A 26,178-nucleotide genomic window follows, 5' to 3' on the forward strand; every position below is an offset into this window, starting at 1 on the left:
AAGATTGTGGAGCACCAAAATAAAATCTCAATAATTGTGAGAGCTGAAATCCCAATGGTATAAATTACAAATTACAATTTAAATCAGAATTCAACAGTTTAGGAGTATCCTCTTACAGCATAGACAATAAGCATACAGAATAGTCTGTTTATTCTCCTGTACATGGGCAATATCAATAATCAACTAAAACAGATCCACAAGTTAGGTCAAGTACAACTTCTAATACATCATTTTCATTAGAATTACTAAAATTTATTGGAGTAAACTAAAGTAATTACTGATAAAGGAATTTCATCATCTTCTTTATAATATTCAGTCCGAGCACTAGGTTTTCTGGAAACCAAAAATGCTTAATGCTTAGCTGTTACATAGTATATGCTGCATACAAATATTAATGAATTGTATGCTGACATCCCCTTGCCACACTTGATGCCCTCCAATTGGTAGAGGAGATTTATGATCACAAAATCTTGAACACGACGTGATCAAAATATCAGTGATGTTGTCGTCACAACTGGAATTTGAAGCCTCTTGCAGCAAAATAGAATAGTCAGAAGTAATTATACTGATGCAGAACTATCAATCCATGTTGATGTCAGATGAGGATAAGTGCATGCTATATGTTCTGTCCATCAGAAATATATAAAATAAATTGTAAGAACATTCCTGCTGGAACACTGTACCAAAGAGCGGTAGCAACAAGGTAAATACATAAATTTGCAACAACAGCATTCATGATCATCAAACACCAATCTGAAAATCTCTTATGAAACCAAATTTCACACTAATTTGTTTATTCTGGTTCTTTTCTCCCTCTGGAGCAATAATTTTTGGCTTTTTGGTGATTTCTGTATTAGACACTACAGATAGACACAGAATCAGAGTCATTTGATGATATTTTCATGTATTGGATCTTCGGGTGCCATGCCAAGTGGCAAGAAAACAGGTCGCCCAAGCAATAAAATAATGATTAAACCGAGTTGAACAAATATGTGCTCAAAAGATAACAATATGTATATGGTTAACAAAGTTTTTTGATATGCAAAAGAAATCAAAATGATCCTTGCAGTTGAAGTATCGAGAGAAATCGTTCTAGGACTGACTGTTAGTTAGCTGCTTTTTTATGTTCTTTCTTTCCGTGCTGAATAAGCATATATGTGTGTATATAAAGAGATAAATAGATATATAGATACAGATACATGCACATATATGTATGGTCATTACTTAGCTCATCATGACAATCGAGAATAGGAACCATAAGTTGGTCTAGTGTGAAATGGAACCATAAACAATAGAATACCTGTAATAATTGCCTGCCTAATATATCTCATCGTCAGGGATATCTGGGGTCAAAAACTTCCTCGGGTCTTTGCTTATCTCCTCGTAATTGAATGTAGAGGCCTTAACCCTTTCAGGCACAGGCACAAGTGGGATAATGCTATCTCTATCAATGACTCCATCTATTATACCATATTCAACTGCTTCGATGGGGGACATGTAACGATCTCTATCAATATCTTTCTCGACTTGCTCAAATGATCGTCCACTGAACTCAGATATGATTTGTGTGACATTCTTCTTGTTATGCATGACTTCCCGTGCTTGAATTTCCACATCTATCGCTTGTCCACTAGCACCGCCAAGTGGTTGGTGTATCATGATTCGTGTGTTGGGCATCGCGAAGCGCTTTCCTTTAGTGCCGCCACCAAGGATGATGGAAGCTGTTGATGCTGAAATGCCTAATGCAACTGTGGAGACATCAGCCCTCACAAGCCGTACAACATCAAAGATTGCCATGGTAGCACTGATGGATAGCAAAGCTAAGTATTATTCAACTGAGCAAGAAATCGATCAATACACTAATATAAATTGCTCAATAAGCAGTAAAATGAAATAATAAAACTAGATCATAATTATTAAAACTGACGAAGATGATATTGTATTATGTAAATTGTAAAAGAAGGTTTGGCTTGTATATACCATCTCTTTTAGGACTCAAGCAGCTAACCAGAAGGAAAATTTCAAGAAAAATATGGTTATAAAGAAGCACCAAGCTAAGAACTTTCCAGCATGTATTTGGACAGAATTTACAAAAAAATTGAATAGCTTTAGAAGAGAAAGTTTCCTAGAAAGCAACAAGAGCCACATTAAGGTTTTCGGTACTTCTTTTTCTCAATGCCTTCTTTTTTCTTTTGAATTGGAAAGCAAGGCAGGAGAATCAAGAGCTGCAAACAACTGCACAATTGTCAAGAAGTCCTCCATGTTACAGAAGCATATCATCTGACAGAAGTGCAGTATATACACAAGTTGAATCCTCCAATAAGTATAACTAAGGGGAATAAGCATGGGCCTTTTAAAGGAAAACCCAAAATCGAATTGAACTAGGAACATGTACAGTAACAAACAGCTGTTCCCAAGTTACTGGGTGAAATTCCAGAACATCCATTTGCTTTCTACTACGAACAAGTTAAATTTGAAACCTAAGATGCAGGATATGTTGAAACGAGTAAGTTAAATGACAGAACAAGAAAGATCCAAAAAGAACAAGAGATCTTCCAAATCTAAAAACTCCGGCAATATAGCAACTTCAATTAATATGTAGAAACTCATTAGAGACTGTACGAGACAACCGCCACTATATCTTAGCCAACACTCTGATGGGCACAGGTATGAATACGCTGAGAATGTCCAAAAGAAATACCAACTACATATTCCTAGTAAACTTTGTAATGGAGTTAAGCATGAAGTTTATCTCGACCACCTATACAACAAAATCATCTGTTGGATAGCAATTTCATCAACCAGAAAACTCAAGAGGAAAATAGCCAATTCAACTGTGAAATAGACAGACAATATACTATGAAGTAAGTACATGTGCAAATTCCAGAAACAAGAAACTGTGAAGAAAGAAAATTAATTGGGACAAATTTGTTCACACACCTGAGCGACCCACCAGGGGAATTGATAAAAAGCCGAATATCCTTAGTCGAATCCAGAGCATCCAACAAAAGCAGCTGACTAATAATCGCATCAGCAACAAAGTCATCAATATTGTTCCCCAAAAAAACTATCCTCTCCTTGAGCAACAACCCCATTGCGTCGGCCTCCGCACCACGCATGGCGGTGGCCGGCGTCTGGGGACTAGAAGCGGAGAGGTGGAGCACAAGGGATTCCGGAGAATTGGGGGAGTTGAGGGTTCGATGGTGGCTGTGGAAGGAAGTGAAAGATGAGCATTTGAGTAGGAGGTTAGGTGCAGGGAGCTTAGAAGGCTGGAGGAAGAGGGTGGTGGGTGGTGGCACTTGGAGGAGGCTGCGGCGGCGCGTGGGGACGGAGCAGTGGTGAGTGAAGGATGTGGAGACGGTGAGTGAGTCCATTGCAACTCCGTGAGCTTGTGCGCGCGTGGGAGAGAGGAAGATTGAGAGGAGTTGAGGGAAGAAGGATGAAATATCGTGGATTGGGCTATAGATTAGATTGGGCCCATGGGGAAAACCCAGTGAAAGCCCACTTAACCCAACTTAATTTTTGAAATAGTAAATTATTCTATTTCATTATATCATTATCTTTTGCAATATTAGAGAGCTTATTTAAAAATAACATTATTGGGTAAGTTTATAAAATTTTCAAATATTTAATAAAATATTATGATTTTGATCCATATGGTTCCCTTATTCTAAACATCTTTAATCTCAATTTTAACGATCAGACCAAAACTGTAGCAGTTTTTAAAAATTAGGGGGAAAAAATCGTGTCTTAAAATATTTAATGATCAAAATCAATTTTAACACAATGTATATTGACCAAAAGTGTAATTTGCCCCAAAAAGGTAAAAAAAAAATATATATTTTTTAAGAATTTTAACAAATTTATTTAAAATTGATCATATATTAATAAAAAAATCGCCATTAATTTGTTATTATTTTAATCAAATACATTAAAAAGTTTATTTGTGAAAATAAGATCAAATTTCTTATAAATTTTAAAAATATCTTAAAAACTATATTTATAAAATATGTTAAATAAATTTAATCAAACAACCTCTAAATCATAAATTTATCGAGGTGAAAAGATAAATTGTGAATGTTTGTTAATGGAATTGGACAATTATTTATTTTATTTATGTAATATATGTACTTTTATATATCTAGGAAAAAAAGATAATAGTATAAATCTTACATTATATAATACTAATATATTATATCAAAATATATTATTAAAGAAAAATTCAGATGAAAAATACAAATAAGTTTTTTTTCCCCCTTTTTGATTGGTATTATATATTTAGAAATTAAAATTAATTTGAGTAAATGTGGAGTGACAGAGCAGTGTAATGTCTGGACTGTGCAGTTGGGGAAATCCAGAATAATAAACCCTAAAAACCTTCTCTTTGTTCATCTCTTTCTCTGCTCTATACCAAATATCTGACAGTAAAACCCAGGGACGATGTTCCAAAGAACTCTTTTCGGGTCCGCTCTTCGGGCCGGGATCTATAAACAAGCTTCTCGGGTAGATGGATCTGGATTTGGTCGACAGTTTCAGGCGTTTTCCCACATCACAAAGAACGCGGAGGCTTTTTCCGGTTGGTTTGATATTTTCTCCTTTTGTATATTTTTAGCTGATTTCTTTTAATTATTAGTCGCGTGCTTGAATATGTGCAGAATTTTTGTTTCTATGCCTAAATTATTTTCGTCTGTTTTCATTTGCAATTTACCGGATGCTATGGAATATTGATTCCGAATTTGTGTACTGAAATTGCTAATTTTGGTTTTTGTCTTTATGCTTGAATTCTCAGATGAATATGCCAAGATTTGTGTCTATGTTGTGTAAACTTAAGTATATGTTACTTATTCTTTGTTGTTTCTCCTTTTGAATTTCTGTTTCTTAATTTCCGGAAAATATAGCCTAGACCAAGTGGGAAAATCAATAGGAATTCGTTGCAGATATGCAGTATGGAAATGCATCAGGGGAAACTGAAGTGTATAGTTTGTTAACGAGCTAAGTGGATGCAGTTATGGAGGTGTATTATGTAATAGGATGCCTTTAAACTTCCTAAAGGGTTATTTAGTAGCCTTGTTCTAGTTCTATTCGGAAATGAAGGTCACATATGAGAATCATGTCTGTTGCCATACATGAAATCTTATTTGTGGTTGCTGTAATTTGCCGTCTGTCCGACGCGGTGGCAGATCTGTACTCAAGCATAATGGTTTTTGACTTCCAAGATTTTGTTTGGAAATGTACCAACCCCTACTCCATCAGCATTTCTGAAAGAATATGATTATATGTGATCAGATTATTGTCAAGAACCTAGGAAATTGGCGGGGTCCTAGAAATGTTCAAGTTTGTCATATACTCCACCCCGTTTAACGACAGTTCTTATGATTTTAAATATTCATTGTTCCTTTTCCATATCATGTATGCAGGTTTGACTAAGAATTCCAAATTGGAGGCACATGTTGAGTCATCAATTTTGGGGAACCTGGGCATGAAGCTGGGTTTGGTAAGAGGTTTGGAGAATATCTCTTTGCCATGTGCTCTGAGTTTGAGGAGTTTCATACACTCTGGAAAACAAGCTGAGGTTGAGGCCGGAGGCGCTTCTAGATCTGTGGACTATGTTCAGGGATTACTCCAGGAAAGAGGCCCTGGTTTAAATGGACGAACTCCATTTTATCAGGCTCAAGTTGAGTCCAATGCTGATATTGTCCACATAAAGCTGATGCGTAATAATGCCTTCGTCACATTAACAGATTCTAAAGGGAACAAAAAGATTGGAGTTTCTGCTGGGAAATTGGCGGGGAAAGCAGGTAAGCTCACTCGATACTCTGGTGAAGCAGCTGCAGAGGATATAGGACGTAGAGTGAGACAGATGAAAACTAGATCAGTTGTGGTGAAAGTCAATGGATTTACCTTTTTCAGGAGAAAGAAGGAAGCAATTCTGAGCTTTAAAGACGGCTACTCTAATATGCGGGGAGATACTAATCCTGTTGTATACATTGAGGACACAACTCGGAAACCACATAATGGTTGCCGTCTCCCAAAGAAACGCCGTATATGAATTCTTGGAATCTGGCAGATTTCAATGTGCATTCCATGGAAATGGGGATTGAGGCAGGTTGTCCGAGTTTAGATTGAAGAATGTACTTGTTTATTAGATTAGAATAATTTCGAGGAAAAATGGTCAATTGTTGTTACTGCGTGTCTATCAATTGGTTAGAATTATAGTTACTTCCATAGACAGAGGAAAAAAAAGGTTTATTCTTGTTTTCTCCGTGCATCTGGCTGTTAATCCTTGATCCTCCAAGTAAGTCGCACAGACATGTCATCTTTACATCAATTAAAACCATGAAACTGATTTCATTAATTCCGAAAAGAACAGGAAAGGGTTTATCTTCCTTGCTGCCTGTTATTTTATACTTCTTGTGAGGATTGTCATAAATTTGCCTGTAAGCTATAGACGTAAAATCATAGCGTTCTTATCAAGCTTTTGAATTTGCTTATGCAACTGATGCATGTAGATGGAATTTTATTCTGACCCCCTTTGTGAGTTAAAACCTACGCACTCATTTGATTGAGTAATAAATGCAATAGATACCCATGCATTTTTGTGCTTTCCTGCAGTTTCAGCTTCCGGACATTGATCATAATTGACAACCAATCATTGTCCTAGGTGCACGTTGGAATGACTAAGAAAGGAGGGGTGGTGTTGGGGTATTCTATGTCATTGTCCGAATGAAACAACCATAAGAAGTTGCCCTTCAAATAAGAATCTAGTATACACGTGATGATATCTGTTTGTATTGCTGTTCTTGGAGTATCAATCATTTACAAGATCGAAAGTCGGAACGCAAAACACTTCTTCTGCAAGAGCTTCAAAACCTATTAACGTTCATATAATTAAAGTTTCATTCTCATGGATACCAGCATGAATATCTGGAAGGTTGGAGCTGACAGAAAATCTGAGCCAGCTCTTCTTCTTGCTGTGTTTGATGCACGGTTGCAATATCAGCCCAATCACAACAGCAGCAAGACTAACAATCATCACTTTGAGTGAAGAGAGAGCCAAGACAACGCAAATTAATATGGTTGGAGGGACGCACATGAGAATGGCACCAAAGGTCCCCACTGGTATCTTGTAAGGACGAGGGGCTGCTGGGGCTATAATTCTAAGCCGCACAAATGCTATAAACTCCAGGATCATTCCAAAGCAATACAAGAAGTTTTCTGCAGCTACTATCTCTTGAAAGCTCAGCCATGAAAGCAGAAGCACACCAGAAGCTGAAAACAGGATCCCCACGAGAGGAGTTCCATAACGGGATCTCCTCGCAAATAACTCGGGAAGCATCCCTCTTTCAGCCATGCCAAGCAGCTGAAAAGAATCGCTGCTCATTTCTGCCATGAACATGCCCATATTTGACATTGCTGCAGCCCCCTGAATCCACCATCGCAACCACACACCACCAACAATCATTGCTATGTCTGAGAAGTAACCGTCGGTCCACAAGTCTTGACGCAGAGGGATAGCACCAGTGCCAGTAAGTAGAGGAAATAAGTATCCGAGAATGACATGAATCAGTGCATAAAACAGAGCTTTTGGCAGAGTTTTCTGTGGGTTTTCTACTTCTCCTGCAAGTGTACTTATTGAGTCCCAGTAGTTCAGGTTCCAGAAAAGAGTATTCAGATACAAATTCCAGTCCACATTGTGAATATCTGCAACTAACCATCTTTTAGGCCTCAACTTTGGAATTGAGATGAATCCCATGACCACAAAAGGCAGAATAGAGAAAACTCCAAGAAGTACAGCAACCCATCCAACTATTGTCAAACCTCGATAGTTCATGTACGTTAGGACGATTGTCAAGGCCAGCACGGCCATAACCCTAGGCAGACCACCACCTAACGCAGGGATTCCCGATTTCAGATAATCAAGAAACAGCACAGGGTAAAGGGCATTGTCAATGACTCCACTCAGCCACTTCATCCAACCTTGCTGAAAACCCCAGAACGGCCCCAGAGCCGACGAGACCCAAACTACATAACCACCGTTTTCAGGAAACATGGTGCCCATCTCCGCAGTTATTAAGGCTTCCGGAACACTCCATATTAATGGGAATATCAAAAAGCCAGCAAGAGCAAGAAGCGGACCAGCAGCATTAACACTATCTTCAATACCGAAAGGTCCTCCTGATACCTCATAAAATATGAGGAAAACGAGGGGCAACACCGAGAGTTTCCTACCATGATTTACTACTCTAGGAGGACCTTCACTAATTCCTACATAATCAGCAGCACCATTTCCCCCCATTGTATTGGAAGTTTGCTCGCTTCCTCCGTTCCTTAATTTCTGCATTCGGTATCCAATTATCAACATGACTAACTATATAATGTACCAGATAAGCAGGAAATGACTAATTAAACAATCTTCCTATATATGAGAAGTAGAAAGTAAACTCCATATCTAGACAAGTAAACAATAAGAAGATAGAACTCTGATGCAATGCAGTAAACTGTAAATGCATCAAACCACTTCAAGCCTTCATTAACATAAACTACAGCATAACCATAGATTCAATGCAGACTGCCCATTTTAGGGCAGATGCAGGAGAAGTAACAAACGAGCTCATCAGACAAATGCCCATAAATTCAAGGATATTGGAGAGAACACTCAAGTTTACTTATGAAATGGGAACATCCAATCTGACCGGAGTTACACCTACAAGAAGTGAAAACCCACACAGTTGACCAGAGGGTAGGCCACCCCACAACCCAACCCAAATTCAGAGATGATAAGATTGAGTGAAGATTAATCCCATAGCACAAAAAACCATTTCTTGAAATCTGAAATAGAAAATAAACCAAACACAAACAGAACCCAGATGGTAAAATTCAACATGCATAAGAATAGTGGAGACGGGAGAGGAAGAGAGAGGCCATGAAAACCGCAGACCTTGTTCCGAGTAAACTCAACCAATCCACCATTACAAATCAAATTCTTTGGAAAAGGAGAATTGCCGGAGAGGGCTGTTGTGTATGGATTTAGTGGAAAACAGAGTGTGCAGCGTCGGTGCCTGAATCTTAGTGCTCCTCCACGCATGAAGAATCACGATTCACGTGTAATTTTTTAAAAAATTCAAAACAAAAGATCTGAGTTTTATTTTCTAGCAAAACCCATCATTTTTAAAGGGCCCAACATCCTAATCAATTACATGGGCGGCCTCAATCCCAAACAAGATTGGGCTTCAACAGCTTCATGTGTGATCAAATTCGTTCATTTCCCTTCCCAACAAATAAACAAGTTACAAACATTGATAGAAGATTGCTTATAAATTAAATTAAATTCATTTTAATAATTCAAGATCAGAAATGATAAAACAAAAATATCATTTTTCAGCTTATTATCGAGGACACCGACATGACATAGTTGTATTCTTCTGAAATGTTTACTTAAAAGAGAATATTAATTTTACTTGATCATAATTAGAAAGAGCATGAATGAGGAGGTAACAACACTAAAGAGATGAGTTGTGAATGTATGCCCAATTTCAGGACAACTAATTTCAAGAATCCAACTGATTTTCACATGTTGTAGATCTTGTCCATTTTTTCTGCAACTGAACTGTATAACCTAAGACTAAACTATTCCTCCTGCTCAAGCGAATGGGACGTCCAACTGCCAAAACAAATCCCTACCTCCCACAATTACTTCTCTCTTTCCATGTTTTTCTTTAATGTAAGAATATCAAATTATGTCATATTCCACAACAAAAGAAATTCTAACTACTTATATGATATGGTCTACACTAAATATATTCTCACGCTGTACTGATCTAAATTGATGAATTAATTCAACTTTAAGGCTAATAGTTACTCTCCATATCCACGTGGCGCACCCCACCAACTGCTTTATTTTTTGCCCCTACCACAATTTCATCTTTTTATTCAGATTAGATTTAACTGCTTCGAATCTATTATAGAATAAGTATAAAATATTTATTATATGATTTGTCACTCCACAAAATCATGCGTCGTTCAAATATTCCAACCTCAACCAAACGGAAGCTATAGGGTAATAAATTCTTGTACGAAAAGTTGGAAATACATAACAAAAAATTGAATATATAACCAAAAAGTTCTAGACACGTAAAAGCTGCATCAACAAAGTATATGATATTCGTAGAATTAAGTCATAATCATTTTGCAATCGTTATACAAAAAACATGCATATATAGAGCATAAAAATACTAATAAATAAAAATAAATCTTATCACATCAGCACAAAGCAATTCACTCTCGTATACAAGACTTCTCCGACTCTCCAACCTATTAACGACGACAAACTAAAGCCCATATCTACATGTGTTTTCAAATCTTTTGCAATAATTGAAAGGGATAAGAACCCTAAATTGGATGCCTTAAGAAGACCTTCAAAACACACACCTGGTCATGAGTTGTCTGATGAGAAGAAGTCTGCGTTTGAGCATCATCAGCAACTGCAACTTTCAGTACTGTTCCATCGGCGTCGACAGCAGGTGGGCTACCGGTTATTTTCTGTGGTGTGGGGATATCTATGGAGGAGGCATCATCACCGTGTATTTGAGACACTACCACTGAACTACTCCTCTTGCTTATCTCCACGGCAGCCGCCATTGGTTGCAAACTCCGAAAGTCCCAAGACAGAAAAGGACATCTATATATAATTCATGCAAATCCTCCTCTTTTTTTTAACTATATATTCATATGATTTGATATCTCTCGTTTGATTTTTTTTTTAATAAATTTATTTATGTGTTAATAGTTTTCAGCCCCTTAATACTAAAGTAAATTTTATTTTGCGATAATTGCACTCTCCTCTTCTAAAATTTAATATAATTACACTTAAATTCCCTATAATTTGATAAATTACATTTAGTTCCCTGAAGTTTGCTTCTGTCTCGCAAATAAGTCCCTCAAATGATCAAAATCTACTGAATTTGCTAATATCAACAAAAATAATTGAATGAGATTGATATTTACCCTCATTGATTTATTACTGACTTATTACAGGTCAAACAATTTTCTTCGGACTAAACTACCTTTATAACGGTGAGATATATATACCTCCTCACATGAATTATTGCGTGAAGACGTATGAGGGTAATTTGATCATAAAAAAAATTATTTAACCAGTAATAAGTCAATCGTGGTTATATATTATTTTGTTTTTGAATTTTTTTTTGTTAATATCACCAAATTTGATGAATTTTGACTAACAGACGAACTTATTTATTAGATGAAAGCAAGTTTTAAGAGTGTTAGATGTAATTTTCCAAACCATAGGGGGTGTATATGTAATGACACCAAATTTCATAGGGATGGAGTGTAATTATCCCTTTTATTTTTGTACAATATATAATATAGTTGTGTCATGTATAATGCCTAAAAATATTTATTACTTGATGTACCATTTTACGTGTATGTTAGCACTTAATTCAATTTAGATAATTATAAATTACTCGGATTATATATTAGTCTGCGGCCACCCTATCAATGAAGACAAAATGGAAATTAGTTTTAAAAATTGGGTCCAATTTCCTACCCTATTAATGAACATATAATAATGTGGATTTTATTTTTAAAAAAATACATATTTAGATGATATAGGATCATGAACAATTTATAAAATGTTACTAAAGATAATTTTATAATTAACATATTCAAAATTTTAATTTAAGAAAAAGGACAAAAAGAAAAGTTATGCACATGTCGAATCTAATTATAGTCACCTACCAAAAGGCAAAACGTAAAAATAAAATTTTTATCCGAGTCGAGTCTTATTCAGCATTAATTAATTATAAAATAAGTGTAATTAAAATCATGGTATAATTTATATACAGATGTAATTAAAATTTGCCGACAATTTATTACTGTTTTCACATCCAAAATGGCTGGAATTTACCATGAAATAAATAAATAAATAATGAAAGAAAATGACTTGTAAACCGTTTACAAGTTGGGCCCATTATTTCAACCCCACCACAATAACTTTATGTTAGGAAAATTTATTTTTTTTAAGTTGGTTAAGTATATTTAATATTAATTTTAATTTTATAATTATATTTTTTTAATTTTTAAATTAATAAAATTTAGTTTAATTTAAGATTTTATATGTAATTTTCTATCAAACTTTTAATTGTAATAAAAATTGCATGTGGGTCATTTTTTTATTTAAGTGTCCCGCCATTTATTTATGTGTATATTCATGTATACAGTCATATAATTTGAAGTTGATTGGGCGATTCCTATATATAATATTGAATTCTTTTTATATTTTTATATAATTAAAAAAGGTAAATCACTTTTCTTAATTTTTTTAAAATATTTTTTAATTTTCTTTTTAAAAATTTAATTTTCATAATTTTTTTTAATAACTAACAACACGGCAGCAGAAGTGAGCACAGCACGTCACCGCTCATCAAAGCGTCCCTCACGGCAGCCCACTGCAGAGGTGATCGCACCTCTGGACGGCACGATCGTCCTCAACCTCTGGGCGAGTCCATCACCCAAATCTATTTTGTTATTTTTTAAATAATAATTTAATTTTATATATTATAATTATATCTAATATTCCTCTCAACTTATGTCTAAAGTCACCTAGGACTAAAAATTCTCACAAAATATTCAATTAGCATGCCATGTCATTTTTTCGACTAAAAATCAAAATTTCAACCATCGAAAGACTAAATTTCAGCAATTTTAAAATTTAAAGGACTTAATAAAAGAAGTGCATAGTTATTAAACTAAAACAAATATTGATCATAATTAACGGACTAAAATGAATTGAACGTTTGGAACTAAAGATGTCAAATTCATAATAACAAATCCATTATATGGAGTCATTGAAATTCTTATTTCAAATCCAACTCTTTCATCCAAATGCAGTTGTAAGGGTCCATTTAGATTGATTAATTTGAATCATGCATTTTAAATTCTTAATCACAAATCCGTTAAGAATATATTTTGATCGATGGGTTTAGATCTGATTTGACGATTTGAAGGAAGAATCTCAAATGACTCAATTTGAGAAGAATTTAAAATCCCTCAATATTCAATGGATCATAGTTAAAAAATTGAAGAATTTAAAATATAGAATTATCCAAATAAATTAAAAAATTGTTATTAAGGATTTAAAATCTATAATTTCAAAATTTTCAATCCAAATACAACCTAAATTTATTTGGATAATTATAAATTTAAAAAAATTGAACAATTTCAAATCTAATTTTAAACTATTATTTTATTAAAAACTAATGAATTTTGATTTTTTTTCATATGGAGTTATTTAAATTCTTCCCTTGATTCAATTTTTCAATCTCAACATAAATTGTACTTTTAACATTTATTGGCTGATTGAACTGACATCACATCTTTTTTATCATATCGAGAGGTCAATAATTGGAACTCGGATTTTTCATAAAAAATAAAAAAATAATAAAAAAAATGTACTTGTTGAAGTCATTATTCATCTTCACATGCCTACACGCATTCTCTAAAATTTGAGAACGTAGCATGGAAGCCCCCACTTGATTTTATTCTCATTAATTATTTTTTATTTCTTGAACTATTCTTTTTTTTTAATTATTTTACCTATTAAATTCTAATATGCAGTAAAAATTATTTATTGATGAGTAAATGTTAACTAGGGGTGTATTTTGCATTTCGAATTATAAATTGAATTTTTTATTTTAAATTCTATTATATTTTCTTCTATTTTAATTAACATATACGTGTTACATGTATAAAATTTTTCTTTAAATAAAAAGAATATAATGCATAAATAAAATATAAATACAATTATATTAAATAATACTAAATCTTTATATGTTTACATTAATATTTTAATAAATTAAATGGTGATTCGGTTTAATTAGTACTTTAATATAAAAATAATGATATAAATTATAATAAATTTATATAAAATGAGATAAATATACACACATCCGAATAGACCAGAACACATAAAGTGAGCAAACTTTTGTTCTAAACACGAATATAAGAATAAAGGAATAAAAATACTTTACACAAAGTATTAGAAAATTCCCCAGCATTACATTATTGCATGTACAATTCGCTGTACGCAACATTAAAACCTTCGCCCCGCACTCGTATTCCTTGCCAGACGGTGCTCAGCAAACCAGATCCCTCAACTCTCTGAGACTGCGAGCGCATCTGAGTTCAGAAAGATGGGTTTGAAGGTGCATCAGTTGAATGTCTCATACACAATTTAACTTCACTTTGTAATTTCTTTGCTTTCTGAAGTTTTTTCTCGGCGGGTTTGGCATGAGTGTGCTTCTCCTTTCTTATCCAATCATGTGTTTGCTGATCTGGGCATGTTCTGGTATGCAGTAGATGTAATTCGTGTGATTTGGGACTTGTATTGGATATGCTGTTCAGAGGGGGTTGCGGCATTGATTGATGAAATTGGTTAAGATCAAGTCTGTAGTGTTGGATCTGTTTATTGGGTTTATGGGTTTTGAGGTTTATACTGATTTGTTGTTGAATCTGTGGAGAAGTTGTTTGGGTTTACTTTAATTTTTCGTTTCTCCGCTTAGATCTGTGTGCAATTGTTGATCAATCTTCTTATTCTCCGTACGTGATTTTGCACTCAGTGAGGCATGTTCTTGGAACTCTGGAAATAGCCCCAGAGCCCATTAGATTGTAATTGTTCGAGGTTTGAACTTCAAGAGGTTCTGAGTTTAGTCCATTATCTTGGATGTCTTGGGTTTCATGTTTATGATTAGATGTATCTGAGTGGAAAATAGAGTGTAGTCTGTGTGAGGATATGTTGTATGGAAGCATCTCTGATCTTTGTTTAAGTACGAGTTAAATCTTGGATCTTTTAACAAGTTGCATTGAATCCTTGTTTGCTGAATTACTAAACCTCAATGCTTGTGCAGAAGTCTTTGTCTAATGCTTAAAAAGTTTATTGTTTTCAGTTGCTACTTTCTTTCCGAGCTTAATCCATGGCTAGTGTGTCCAAACATATGAGATCGATATGAGATCAATTAAGTGAAGCGTAGCTTCTATCTAAGCGAATCATTTGGACACCCAGATTTATTTCTTTGATATTTACGAATGACACTCTGGCAGCTGTGTTCTTTTTTCATAAAACAACTCCTTGCAATCTGAGAAGTTGTTTTTATGCTGTGAAAATTGCTATCCGTTGACTGAAGTTGAAGCCTAACTTTTCTCTTGCTCCAGGAGGAATTTGAGGAGCATTGTGCAAAAGCCAAGACCTTGCCTCAGAATACCACCAATGAGAACCTGCTAATTCTGTATGGATTATTCAAGCAAGCCACAGTTGGAAACATCAATACAAGTACGTATACCAAATAATTGTTGTCTGTATCACATATCTCTTCTCCTTCTGCAAATTGAAACGAGATTATTTTGTGTCAAATTTCAGGCCGTCCTGGTATGTTTAACATGAAAGACAAGGCAAAGTGGGACGCATGGAAGGCTGTTGAAGGTATTTGATTCGGATTTACCCCCTCAAGAATCTGTATGCTGATCCATGCTATCACTGAATATCTTGAACTTAAGGTTGATCACCATATTGTTTTTCCACTTATGACAGGAAAATCTCAGGATGAAGCAATGGGTGATTATATAACCAAAGTGAAGCAGTTGCTTGAAGAAGCTGCTGCTTCGAGTTGATTACTTGAATTAAGTGCTCATGTGGGAATTACTTGTGCCTGACTTTCTGAAACACTATAATGTCATAAGTTTCGAAGCACTCTGGTTCTCAACGTTCGTAGTCTCCATCTGTTGGTGATCTCTGATCTGTTTATGCTTGAACTGATGTTGCTCTGTACTATGAATCCATGCTATAACAATAATGATGCTTTTCATGTTTTTCTCTGGTTGAATTTGAGAATTAGCTGTAGAAATGTGCTTGCAGCCCATCTGCCCGATTCAGCAGAACATTTTTTTGGCCTACCCCTCCTTTTTTCTCAAAGATGATTGATATTGGAGGAGATGCTCTGATTCCATAAAGTTACCATAGTTGTTTATCTGTTCCTACTAAAGCCCTCTTGGACCCAATGCCAAAAGCACTATTCCCATTACCTGGTCCCCTATGCCAAAGAAAAGAGAGATTTTTGCAATGAACTCAGTATCAGGACCACTTGAAAAATTACCAATTTTAAGATGATTTGAGAAAAAGATGTTATGTCTCTGTTGCTGGTTGCTACAGCCGAAATGCTTCAAGCAAATACTCTTGCCTTTGTGCCTGAACCTCTGAATTGAGGGTGGGCTCATTGGGATCACTGGCCTGCTGTAGGAAAGAGGATTCTTTTAAAACAGTCTTTTAAGGTAGCATAATCAATTGAACAACAAGACTGTAGTAAGCAAATTCAAAGCTCGGACTGAAGGAAAAACGCATGGTATCAATGTTATTCCATCACAGGACTTCAAGAATGATTGAATTAACCTCCTCAAAATGTAAATTGATACCCTTGTACCTCTCAATAGAAGGCAAGACAATAAAGCTTACTCAACACCTTCCCTCCATCAGCAATTCTCACCACCGTTGGTGTAGTCTACTCCAACTTACACCCTAGGACTTGCACATTTTTCATCTACAAAACGATGGGTGCTGTCACTGTCAATAAGAATGTGGATATCATTGTCATTGGTTTTCCCATTAACCCTCAGTGTTTTGCTACTGATACTCCGACACATTGCATGGAAGGAAACAGTGGCATTTTCTTCTTCACTTGTTACTTCAGGTTGTTCCCCTTCTTCTTAATAGGCCTTAGCATCTTCTTCACTCATTAACATATACATATGCTTGATCTTACACCTATGACCAGGGGTGTAAGGTTCATCACATTTATAGCAGAGATTATTTTCTTTCCTACCCTTGACCTTTGCTTCAGTGAGGAATCTCCTGTATGGTGGGTTGTCTTTTCTATTCTTGAAGGAAAGTTTGAAAGCAGGCTTGTAAGGTTGGTTCTTGTTTGGTGGTTTGTAAGGGTTTTTGTTTGGGTTACTTTTTTGTTGTTGGTTGGATTTCTTAAGGATGTCATCCACCATAGTCTCTTGCTTTCGAGCAAGAACAATAGCTTGATTCAACGTAGTAGGTTTCATAATGGCCACATAACCTTTAATTTCATCTTTCAACTTACTGATAAACTTCATCATAGAGAAGTCTTCATTTAAGTTCTTGTTGAATCAGCATGTGGGCTTTCAACTCTTCAAATTTCTCGAAGTAGGCATTGACAGTGGTTTCTTGACGCAACATGTTAAACTCAGATACCACTCTTTCATAATCAAGATCCTCGAATCTCTCAAGCACAGCCACTGTTAGTTCAGTCCAAGAAGGTACTCTTTTTTCAACTTGTCCCTGATACCACAACTCAGCTCTACCTTGCATACGGATAGAGACTAATGTTACCTTATGTTCCTTGATTTAAGTTTTAAGAATGATTTAATTGATTCTCATTTTTCTTTTTGCCTTTGTTACTCATCAAAATGTTTGCCTTACATGGCAATTCATTTATCATCTAACCAATTTTAATATGTGAAGTGATCTAACTAATGACCTCGTCTCATGGATTAAAGATCATTAAGAATTGTACATCCTAGCTAAGAGCATGATTTGGCTGCTCAAACTACTTCATTTGCATTAACCCCAGAAAAGCTTAAAAAAAGAAAAAAGAGAGCAAGTGAGGACCAACATTTTTATTGAACAAAAGGATACCTGGAGACATAGTATTCCCTTACACGAGAAGCACCATCTCTGGCCAGAATTCCTTCAAGATCTCCTATAATTCTGGCCAGCCATATCTCTAAGCTTCTCTGGATTTCTTTAAAGTTGTTTCTAATAGAGTCTAGTGATCTTTTTGTGCCTAGTTTCGCCTGGCCGTCAGGCTCCTCTCTTTGATAGCTCTTTAAAGTCTCAGTCTGTAATGCCGTCAGTTTCTGATTAGTTTCAGATGCACGCTGCTGCAGCCGAAATGCTTCAAGCAAATACTCGGTTTGCCTTTGTGTCCTAAACTCTGAACTGAGGGTGGGCTCATTGGGATCACTGGCTTGCTGCAGAAAACGGGGCTCCTTTCAGAAAATCTTTAAGATAGCATAGAATGAGTTGATTAACAAACTAAAGGAAAACTCAAGGTTAGCACAGGTTGGTGCTTTTGTATTAGAGAGGTTTGAGACATAAGTATCACTGTTACCATTCTTCCACAGAGATCGCCTATTTTCCCAGCTAATGCTTGATACCTCTTGGCCTGCTTACGCATTTGCGATGGTACCTTTGACAGGTCTGCCTTACAAACTCTTTCCATATTTAATAATTCCTGCTCGAGTGCTTTTAGTTTAGAAGAAACTCCAGCAGAGTCACCATCTACTTTCCAAGGGGATTCCCTTCTAAACAAGAAAAGTTACGGCAATTCATTAGGTACAATGTGATTAGCTTTAGCATCAGATTTTCTTCAAGTTCTTCAGTTGATACTAGTACTATTACCTTGCCACAAAATGCTTTAAATGGTACGTTGATTCAACAGATTCATACTGCATATCCTACACAAAGAAGATCAAGAATCATCTATTAAAAAGACGATGTGATTCCAGCAAGGACTCAATTCAAACTTTTCAGCCAAATTAGCATCTTGATAAGAGATAGAGCATCTTGATAAGCAAGTCTAGTCATTCTTAAATCTTAACTTGATAGTGTGTCATTTACAATGTGCAGAGCAACTTATATTTAAAAACAACTTTTCCAGAAGAAACAAATCCAAATAATGTTAACAGATCTTGTAAAGGCCAAATACACACACTGTTCAGAAACCTACTTTTTGCAAAGCCCAGGTCCCGGCAAGGAGCTCCAGTGATATCGAGCAATCACATACATGAATGCATACAAAAGAATCAGGAAAGGTAAAATGCACAAAGATAAGAGAATAAGAATATGAAAGGAAAAATCCATGAAAAAAGAAACAAAAGAAGAGCAGAAAGAGGACCTATCATTCTAAGCTGACAACTCTACTTGAAATGTCAATGACATATGGAATCAACTGTACTCTTATTTCGAAAAGACTAAATTTTTCACAACACATTATAACAATAAAAACCCTCGCCAGTGAGAAACTATTAGGGAGAAGCCAAATGATAGTAATGGGATATGTTGGCAAATCTATTTCCGCAGGATTTTCAATGGAAGAACTACATTGGATAGAAGAAAGAAAACATTAGATCCCAAAGCACTAGAACTATAGGCTATAGCAGCATTCAGAAGTTGAGTGGCCCAATCCCATCTTGGAATCTTGCCAACAAAGGGAAAATAGAAAACATGAAACTCAGTAATGCCAAGAAAGATATAATATAACAACAGCAATGATGAAGAATCTATTACTTTGTTACAGAGAAATGAAAAAGGGCAGAGAGATATCAGAAGTTGAGGACAGTAGCATCAAGAAAGAGGAGCAAACTTCAGGACTAAGATATTAGCAAACATTTGAATTTGATGGCATGAACAAAAATCAAAAAGCTGAAATGAAGAATAGTTTAATTTTACCGGCCAGGTATTAGCTTTTTCAGACCACAACTTTGATTCAGCAGAATTCAAGAAATCTGAACTAAACCCATTGTTACTCTGTCCATATACAGCTCTCATTGCATCCAACTCCTCCACCCTCAACCCCATGTCACCAAAGCACTCCCCACTACTCTTCTCCACTTCACAGTTACTTCTACTCACAAAGTTTAACATTTCATCCCTTTCACCGATTTCCCTCTTCAAATCTTGAACATTAGCATTCATCTCAGCCTCCAATCTTTCAAAGTCTTCAACTTTACTCCTCAAATACGATATTTCCTCGTTCCTCTCATCGATCTGCTGCAACAGCCTCTTCTCTTCCTGCTGCCAAGCATGTCTGTGGCTTGCAAAGATTTCAACAACTCTTGCATTGGCCTTGGAGTCCTCCTTCCTTCTCCAGTGAAGCTGCTTCAGCTGCTCCTCTGCCTGCATGAGCTTAAAGGAGAGAGCCATGTTCTTGTTCTGCAGTGCAGAGAGTAAAGGGATGGAGTACTTGGGCAAGAACCCAAGAAAGATTGTGAAACTGAGGCCTAAATATGAGGCCAAGAGCTCCCCATAATGCTGATCATCATTGAGTTCTTGTTGTAGGTGGTGTTCATGGGTTTCTTCTTGTTCTTGGGCAGCAGCCATTGCTCTGTGAAAAGGTTGTCTCTGTTTGGAAACTGGATGCCTTTTTATCTGTGAGTGCTCTTTTCAGCTTTGTGTGTACTTTGTGGGTTTTGAGATGTCTGTTTGTGGCTTTGCCTCTTTTTTAAAAGACTCCTTTTTGTTTTCTATGTAAGGTCCCCTTTTCTTTTTGAGGATTACACCATTCTTTTCTTAAATTGGCTGCAATTACACCTATATCTCTTTTAGTTTCAAAAATTATATTTAATATTATTAAAATATATTTTTATCTAATAAATAAGTTTATTTTTAATTAATTTATCAAATTTGAATATATTAATCAAAAATCAAATAAAAATATATATTTACCATCAGTTGATTTATTATGAATTTATTGTATGATCAAATAAATTTTTTTATTACCAAATTACCCTTATACGTTTTGACACGTTAATGCATGTGATGAGGTAATTTAATTATAAAAGATTTATTTGATCTGCAATAAGTCATTAATAAATCAATATTGATTTTCATTGACTTTTTTTTTCTAATATCAATAAATTCAGTGAATTTTGACTAACGAATTGATCTATTTATTATACGGAAGCAAACTTTAAGGTACTAAATATAATATTTTAAACCACAAAAAATTTACATGTAATTATATTGAACTTCAGGAGAGAATATAATTATCCTTTAGTATCTATATACTGGGTAATTGCAATCACACCCTTAAACTTCGCATTTGACACTTTCGAACTACTTAACAAAGTTTGATACTGAAACTACTTCTTTTATGTAATAATATATTAGTAGATCAAGCTATAATAAATAATTTAATAATATTATTTAATAATCATCTATTATAAGTAATAAAAGAATATTAATTTGTAATGAAAGACCATAGAAATAGATTCAAATCAATAACTTTATACTTACTACAATCAACACATGACCAGTATATCAGAATCCGTCGACCTGATATTTTAATTGGCTGGCCAACAATTTCCATTTCGGAATTGAGAAACCTTAGTATATGTTAGATAGGGTTGTTTTTCTTCAATTAAATACGTAGGTCATTTTAGAAAAAAAAATATTTTAATTGATTTTCACCACAATATTCAGGAATATTTAAATTTAGAGAATATACCAACAATTTTATCAAAAATTGAGAAGTCCCATTACATCCTTTAACTTCGAAAACTTCTTGATGAAGATTTTAGTTTCTCTCATCTCCATCATTTATTATAATTTAGATATCAATTTTATATACGTCAAACCCTAAATATGGCAAATAAAAGAAATGAAGGGCCGAAACACAATTTACCCTTAGTGAAGGGGCCAAAGGCGAAAGAGATCCTTTTGCAATTAATGAAATGTTGATTCAACGGTCACCTTTTCATTAATGAAAATGCAGATTCTCATATGAACAGATTCAGGTCCCAGAAGGGGTAGTTCAGGCTTTCAACATGCTCTTTATTACCATATCTGAACAATTTCTAACGCACCTTTGGCTTTCCTTTGAACACCAAAAATTTCAAGAATGTCCGATCTGATCCAAACAATCATATTTTCTGGTACGTGACTGATCACTTTTATTATACTATACGCTAATTAAACGATCAATATAATATGTGGGCTTTTCGCGTTTAAATGAATTTGATCCGACCTAAAATTTTTCGTTTGAACAAGCTGGCCTTTTTCCTCGGACTTAGTATATAGGTTAAGGATATAGTTGGCCTTAACATTGGATTCAAACAAGTTTATATGTCCTAAAACATGTGCATGAAGTTATTTAATCTGAACTTCTATTTCTGATGCTTCTTTCTTCTTGGCCTTCTCTTTCTCAAGTAAGTAGATTCTTTCAGCTTCTGGCATTGCTGATATGATGGTCTGCAGCTTGAAATTCAGCTCTTCGATCTTTTCGACTAACCTATCATTAGTGGACATGCCGAGCAGGACGTTCTGGATCGTCTCCCAGCTTTCCACCAGCGGCAAAATGATAATTACTGCCGAACCAATTGTTCCCCATGCAATAGCTATCACTGCCCAGAATGTGAAGTATCCCGTGTTGAATTGCCCTACATAGTCGAAACACAAGTGTTAGACCTTTAAATCATAACTACAGATAATTCTCTTACATCTATGGTTGTTCAGGTTATAGATAGAATAGACTTGCCTGCCGGGAGAGTAAGAATAGGCCACAAGACAGCAATGACTAAAGTGAAGCCAACGCCCCATTTCACTATCCATCTCTTTGCTCTAATCAGCTTCTCCTCCTTGAACTCGTCAGCTGATAACTCGCTCTTCTCCTTCTCGACAACGGTAATCTGTTTAGTCGTCTCCCAGTCATAGTCCTGAGGCCAAATGTAGCTGCATCCAGCATGAACACCTCCACCTACAAGTATAGAAACCAAGTTTCCAGCAAGCATTGGTGCGTTTCTTCCGGTTGTGTCAAGGTTCACCCGCCCGTATTCTACCTTTGTAACCGTCAACCAAGTTATAATTCCAAGCAGACAACCAGTAACCGTACCAAGAACTGCACCTGTTGCATTTGCTTTTCTCCACAGAAGCATGAAAGCTATGGGAAGAACTGCAGATCCAATGAACACTCCCATTGCCAAATACATCCAACCAAGAGAAACTCCAGCCTTGTTCAGTATCACAGCTAAGATTCCCATCAAACATCCGAAGACTAGAACAACTATCCTCGACACTTTTAGGATTTGTTTCCCACTAGCATCGGGATTAATGTAAGTACGGTAGATGTCATACGTGCATAATGAAGAAACAGCAATCAGTTCAGAGGAACCAGCAGATGTTACAGCCCTGAATCACCATTTACATAGATTTTTCAACAAAGTTTGTAGTGTAGAAAGAAATTTAGGCTAAGTTTTTTGAATTTGTTGATTATAAGCTTACATAAAGAGCATTGTGAGGAGAAGCACCGATCCGCCTTTTCCCATCAAAGCAATTGCAGTGGCAGGAGGAACAAGTCCATGGCTCGCCTCAGTTGCAGTTATCGGTAGATCAAGGGCTAATGCTCCTAAACCGAGTGATGTTGCCAAAGAAAACGGCACAGCAAACCATACCAATCCTCCCAACAAGTAGCCCTTGTGCGTTGATGATGGTCTTGCCGCAATGGCGCTTACCCAATATCCCTGTAATTCCAGTAGTTGTTAAAAATGGATTTATAGCCCATTGGGAAAATTGAAATGCTAAGTGATGGAAACACATACGTTATCAACAAAAACGGTACCGAAATTCCCAACAATGTTGATGATGCCAAAAACAAGACCTCCAGAACTCAACATTGTGACATACGACCCTTTATAGTTGCCGTTAACTGGACCACAAGATTGGCCAACATGAGAAATTGGATCCTGACAGCTTCGTGCTTTACTGGAAACTTCGAGCAAACGTTGGTAAACAGTGCTTGGGCTGCCAAGTTCATTGCTAGCAACATAGACTAGGTATACAAAGATGACTAAAACCACATGCACTGCAATGAAGAACCACGATTATGGTTCATGGAAATAGGACAGTCTAGTAGATTTTTCATTAAGGTTGTTTGAATGAGCAGGTTACCTACCTATTACAGAATGAATGTAACTTGCCAAGAACGTGGCTTTTAACCCTCCTGCTAGTGTGTAGACTATAACACCGAGAGGTATGAGAAAACTTGCAGCATAAATGTTCACTCCAGTGAGAGCATTCACAACTGCGGATCCGCCAAGAAGAAGCATGGCCGTAACAATGATGTTTGTCATGAAGCAAAATGTTAGGAAGACAATATGAGCGGCAGTTCCCCATCTGACAAACAAGAGAAGCAGTTCGATTTCACTAACAATGTTAAGAAACATGAAATAAAATCATCAGATGTTCCTGGATTAGTAAGAAGGCAACCAACCTTGCTTTCACAATTTCACAAACAGTATGAGCATGAGGAGCTTTTCTTTTGATCTCAATGGCCATTACACCAAACAAGAGCACCTGTTTATTTGTTCTTGAAACTAATAAGTATTAGGACATATTTCAAACAGAACTTCAAAGATAAATTGCTCTTAACTCCACCTGCTCAAGTTTTTTTCTTCTAAGAATTAAACACAAGTTTCTCACAACAACACTAGATGGCACCCAAAACACTCTGTATAACTGCGCGCACACGACCCCAAAACCTTGTAAAATTATAATGGATCATACTGCACACTCCACTCCGACAATAAGTGCATCAAGAACAAAACAACATACTTGCAGTGGACAAATGTAAGACTAAGACACACCTGGATGGTAGCTCCACTTGCATACCAGAAAGGACCACTAATTCCATACTCCCAGGCAACGTTGGAACTCTGCAAGATTGTAGCAGCCCAAGTCCACTGCAGAATCATAACCTTAAGTACACCGAAAACACTTTCAACTGTGATGCTCAGGACGGGACAGCAACCTGATTTATATTATTACCTGGGACACAATCACGCTTGCAATCAGCCCTGTTTTAACATTCCTACCTGCTGTGTTGAACCATTCTGACGTATGACGAGAACCCACATACCTCTTCTCCAGCCACACCTAATCGTAATCCAACACGAGATTTTCAGACCACAAGTAGTAAACTTTAGTACTATACTTTTGGGCATAGAAATGGGTAAGAAATAGATATTACCAGGAAAGAGGTAAAGACAGCGAAAAAAGCCCCGAATCCAAGAATCACGGAGTACCCAACACCCTGATTGAGCACAGCCTTTCCTTCAAAGAAACTGGCCTGCCTGAAACAACCTCCGCCGTCTTCATGATAATACTTTGCTGAGAATTCGAACGGCGGGCAGTTTGTGGCCGGCGAAGAAGCCATGAGATTTTTGCTTACAGTTCTCTGCTTTCTTCACTGATGATCCTCAACATATATATTACAGCAAGAAGCGAAGTTGTAATTTCTTGTGACGGGATATACTATAATGTCTGATTATAGCAGTTCGTGAGTCAAACAATGTATGTATTTTCAAGCTAATACGATGCTGGAGGAATCTCTTGGATGGCAGTGATTGTTTTAATCAGTCACTCTCAATTTGTTTTCTTTTCCTACTGAGCCGGATAGGAGACTTTTTGTGCGTTTGCATGCTTTCCTGTTGTATTGATTCGACCTTTCGATTTAAGATATTAGTACTGAGTGTTTGTTCTTCAATAATTTAAATTTTTAGGTAAGGAAATCCTTTAATATGGTATTAAAATTTGGTAACAGTAAGAGATTCTATTTCGTATTTTGTTGTCATTTTTCTATCGATTTGAACTTTTAAACCACATTATCGATTAACATCCGAACAAAAATGTTGTTGTCATTTTGTTCGATGCTTAGAGTTGTTACTATGTAGATATTTAATTAAAACAACATTCGTTTCTCAAAATAACGAGTTGTAGATATCAAAACAACATTCGTTTCTCAAAATAACGAGTTGTGGTAATTTTAATTTTTTTTATAAGGTAAATTACAACAACTTCTGAATTTTGTCATAATTATGAATATCCTCTTGTTGTTTGAAAAATTATCAATATCTCTAATTTTAACGGTCGTCCAACAATTAGCTCAATCCGTTAGGTTTCCATCTATTTTTTGTGGTGACCAGACCAAAATATCATTGTAGATTAAAAGGTATAATTTTATTTATTTTTTAAAATTTTTTTATTTTTTTATGGACTAAGTAGACAATATTTTTATAATTTTTAAAATTTTTTCATCCACCCGTTTGATTTTTCTTATAAGTTTTAAATTTTTAAAAAATAACAATAAAGATAAAATTGACAATTTCATATTTCCATCCAAGGATTACATAATTTCATCAAATATCAGGGAGGTTTTTATAATTTTTTTCAAACAATAAGGGGTATTTATAATTATATCAAACTTCATGAGAAATTATTATAATTTATCCTTTTTTATATACACACTTAAGATTCGAATACGAGATTTTCCATAAAAAAATCTTACACGGGAACCATGGATTGTGCCC

The 26,178-nt window shown here is 35.6% G+C and overlaps 6 protein-coding genes across 10 annotated transcripts; 2 read left to right on the top strand and 4 right to left on the bottom strand.

The window, feature by feature from the left end:
• Positions 1–55: 55 nt before the first annotated feature.
• LOC105172755 (ATP-dependent Clp protease proteolytic subunit 4, chloroplastic) lies at positions 56–3,423 on the bottom strand. 2 transcript variants are annotated; one of them, XM_020697503.2, is made up of 3 exons: positions 2,941–3,423; positions 1,301–1,804; positions 56–530 (listed from the first exon to the last, which is right to left on the bottom strand). In XM_020697503.2, the coding sequence occupies exons 1-2, from the start codon at positions 3,372–3,374 to the stop codon at positions 1,318–1,320; spliced, it is 921 nt and encodes a 306-aa protein (XP_020553162.1). In that variant the 5' UTR covers positions 3,375–3,423; the 3' UTR covers positions 56–530; positions 1,301–1,317. The 2 variants fall into 2 exon arrangements, with proteins under 2 accessions (XP_020553162.1, XP_011092633.1); XM_011094331.3 differs by having other exon boundaries at positions 56–625.
• An 875-nt stretch (positions 3,424–4,298) lies between these two features.
• On the top strand, positions 4,299–6,268 carry NFD3 (Ribosomal L18p/L5e family protein). Its single transcript, XM_011094334.3, has 2 exons — positions 4,299–4,576; positions 5,418–6,268. Exons 1-2 carry the CDS (start codon positions 4,441–4,443, stop codon positions 6,047–6,049), a joined length of 768 nt encoding a protein of 255 aa, XP_011092636.1. The 5' UTR covers positions 4,299–4,440; the 3' UTR covers positions 6,050–6,268.
• A 456-nt stretch (positions 6,269–6,724) lies between these two features.
• LOC105172757 (putative polyamine transporter At1g31830) lies at positions 6,725–10,700 on the bottom strand. 2 transcript variants are annotated; one of them, XM_011094332.3, is made up of 2 exons: positions 10,429–10,700; positions 6,725–8,335 (listed from the first exon to the last, which is right to left on the bottom strand). In XM_011094332.3, exons 1-2 carry the CDS (start codon positions 10,636–10,638, stop codon positions 6,881–6,883), a joined length of 1,665 nt encoding a protein of 554 aa, XP_011092634.1. In that variant the 5' UTR covers positions 10,639–10,700; the 3' UTR covers positions 6,725–6,880. The 2 variants fall into 2 exon arrangements, with proteins under 2 accessions (XP_011092634.1, XP_011092635.1); XM_011094333.3 differs by lacking the exon at positions 10,429–10,700 and adding an exon at positions 8,939–9,144.
• A 3,361-nt stretch (positions 10,701–14,061) lies between these two features.
• Positions 14,062–15,884, top strand: ACBP6 (acyl-CoA-binding protein 6). Its single transcript, XM_011094336.3, has 4 exons — positions 14,062–14,222; positions 15,229–15,346; positions 15,434–15,496; positions 15,605–15,884. The coding sequence occupies exons 1-4, from the start codon at positions 14,211–14,213 to the stop codon at positions 15,682–15,684; spliced, it is 273 nt and encodes a 90-aa protein (XP_011092638.1). The 5' UTR covers positions 14,062–14,210; the 3' UTR covers positions 15,685–15,884.
• A 114-nt stretch (positions 15,885–15,998) lies between these two features.
• Positions 15,999–20,328, bottom strand: LOC105172760 (uncharacterized). Of its 3 annotated transcripts, XM_088882044.1 has the most exons (6): positions 19,547–20,328; positions 18,825–18,854; positions 18,497–18,552; positions 18,207–18,399; positions 17,732–18,066; positions 15,999–16,303 (listed from the first exon to the last, which is right to left on the bottom strand). In XM_088882044.1, exons 1-6 carry the CDS (start codon positions 20,195–20,197, stop codon positions 16,051–16,053), a joined length of 1,518 nt encoding a protein of 505 aa, XP_088738170.1. In that variant the 5' UTR covers positions 20,198–20,328; the 3' UTR covers positions 15,999–16,050. The 3 variants fall into 3 exon arrangements, with proteins under 3 accessions (XP_088738170.1, XP_088738171.1, XP_011092639.1); XM_088882045.1 differs by lacking the exon at positions 18,825–18,854 and having other exon boundaries at positions 16,000–16,303; positions 19,547–20,325; XM_011094337.3 differs by lacking the exons at positions 15,999–16,303; positions 18,825–18,854 and having other exon boundaries at positions 17,698–18,066; positions 19,547–20,321.
• A 1,485-nt stretch (positions 20,329–21,813) lies between these two features.
• On the bottom strand, positions 21,814–25,239 carry DUR3 (urea-proton symporter DEGRADATION OF UREA 3 (DUR3)). Its single transcript, XM_011094338.3, has 9 exons — positions 24,840–25,239; positions 24,638–24,745; positions 24,457–24,552; positions 24,084–24,166; positions 23,766–23,986; positions 23,413–23,675; positions 23,096–23,334; positions 22,353–23,002; positions 21,814–22,254 (listed from the first exon to the last, which is right to left on the bottom strand). Exons 1-9 carry the CDS (start codon positions 25,023–25,025, stop codon positions 21,965–21,967), a joined length of 2,136 nt encoding a protein of 711 aa, XP_011092640.1. The 5' UTR covers positions 25,026–25,239; the 3' UTR covers positions 21,814–21,964.
• Positions 25,240–26,178: the final 939 nt, after the last annotated feature.

This window comes from Sesamum indicum, linkage group LG6, assembly GCF_026168435.1.
Source record: "Sesamum indicum cultivar Baizhima isolate 11 linkage group LG6, ASM2616843v1, whole genome shotgun sequence".
In the NCBI taxonomy this organism is placed as follows: Eukaryota; Viridiplantae; Streptophyta; class Magnoliopsida; order Lamiales; family Pedaliaceae; genus Sesamum; species Sesamum indicum.

What these genes read in the sequence shown, in the direction of transcription:
- LOC105172755 (XM_020697503.2), bottom strand. Translation starts at nt 3,374, where the DNA reads ATGGACTCACTCACCGTCTCCACATCCTTCACTCACCACTGCTCCGTC. An exon ending in TCCCCTGGTGGGTCGCTCAG is followed by an intron (nt 1,805 to 2,940) that starts GTGTGTGAACAA and finishes GCTATCCATCAG; the next exon opens with TGCTACCATGGCAATCTTTG.
- NFD3 (XM_011094334.3), top strand. Translation starts at nt 4,441, where the DNA reads ATGTTCCAAAGAACTCTTTTCGGGTCCGCTCTTCGGGCCGGGATCTAT. An exon ending in GAACGCGGAGGCTTTTTCCG is followed by an intron (nt 4,577 to 5,417) that starts GTTGGTTTGATA and finishes TCATGTATGCAG; the next exon opens with GTTTGACTAAGAATTCCAAA.
- LOC105172757 (XM_011094332.3), bottom strand. Translation starts at nt 10,638, where the DNA reads ATGGCGGCTGCCGTGGAGATAAGCAAGAGGAGTAGTTCAGTGGTAGTG. An exon ending in ATCAGACAACTCATGACCAG is followed by an intron (nt 8,336 to 10,428) that starts GTGTGTGTTTTG and finishes TACCGAATGCAG; the next exon opens with AAATTAAGGAACGGAGGAAG.
- ACBP6 (XM_011094336.3), top strand. An exon ending in AGTTGGAAACATCAATACAA is followed by an intron (nt 15,347 to 15,433) that starts GTACGTATACCA and finishes GTCAAATTTCAG; the next exon opens with GCCGTCCTGGTATGTTTAAC. An exon ending in CGCATGGAAGGCTGTTGAAG is followed by an intron (nt 15,497 to 15,604) that starts GTATTTGATTCG and finishes CACTTATGACAG; the next exon opens with GAAAATCTCAGGATGAAGCA.
- LOC105172760 (XM_088882044.1), bottom strand. Translation starts at nt 20,197, where the DNA reads ATGGCTGCTGCCCAAGAACAAGAAGAAACCCATGAACACCACCTACAA. An exon ending in GGACCTGGGCTTTGCAAAAA is followed by an intron (nt 18,553 to 18,824) that starts GTAGGTTTCTGA and finishes TTCTTTGTGTAG; the next exon opens with GATATGCAGTATGAATCTGT. An exon ending in GCGATCTCTGTGGAAGAATG is followed by an intron (nt 18,067 to 18,206) that starts GTAACAGTGATA and finishes CGTTTTCTGCAG; the next exon opens with CAAGCCAGTGATCCCAATGA.
- DUR3 (XM_011094338.3), bottom strand. Translation starts at nt 25,025, where the DNA reads ATGGCTTCTTCGCCGGCCACAAACTGCCCGCCGTTCGAATTCTCAGCA. An exon ending in CAAGCGTGATTGTGTCCCAG is followed by an intron (nt 24,553 to 24,637) that starts GTAATAATATAA and finishes ATGATTCTGCAG; the next exon opens with TGGACTTGGGCTGCTACAAT. An exon ending in TGTGAAATTGTGAAAGCAAG is followed by an intron (nt 23,987 to 24,083) that starts GTTGGTTGCCTT and finishes CTTGTTTGTCAG; the next exon opens with ATGGGGAACTGCCGCTCATA.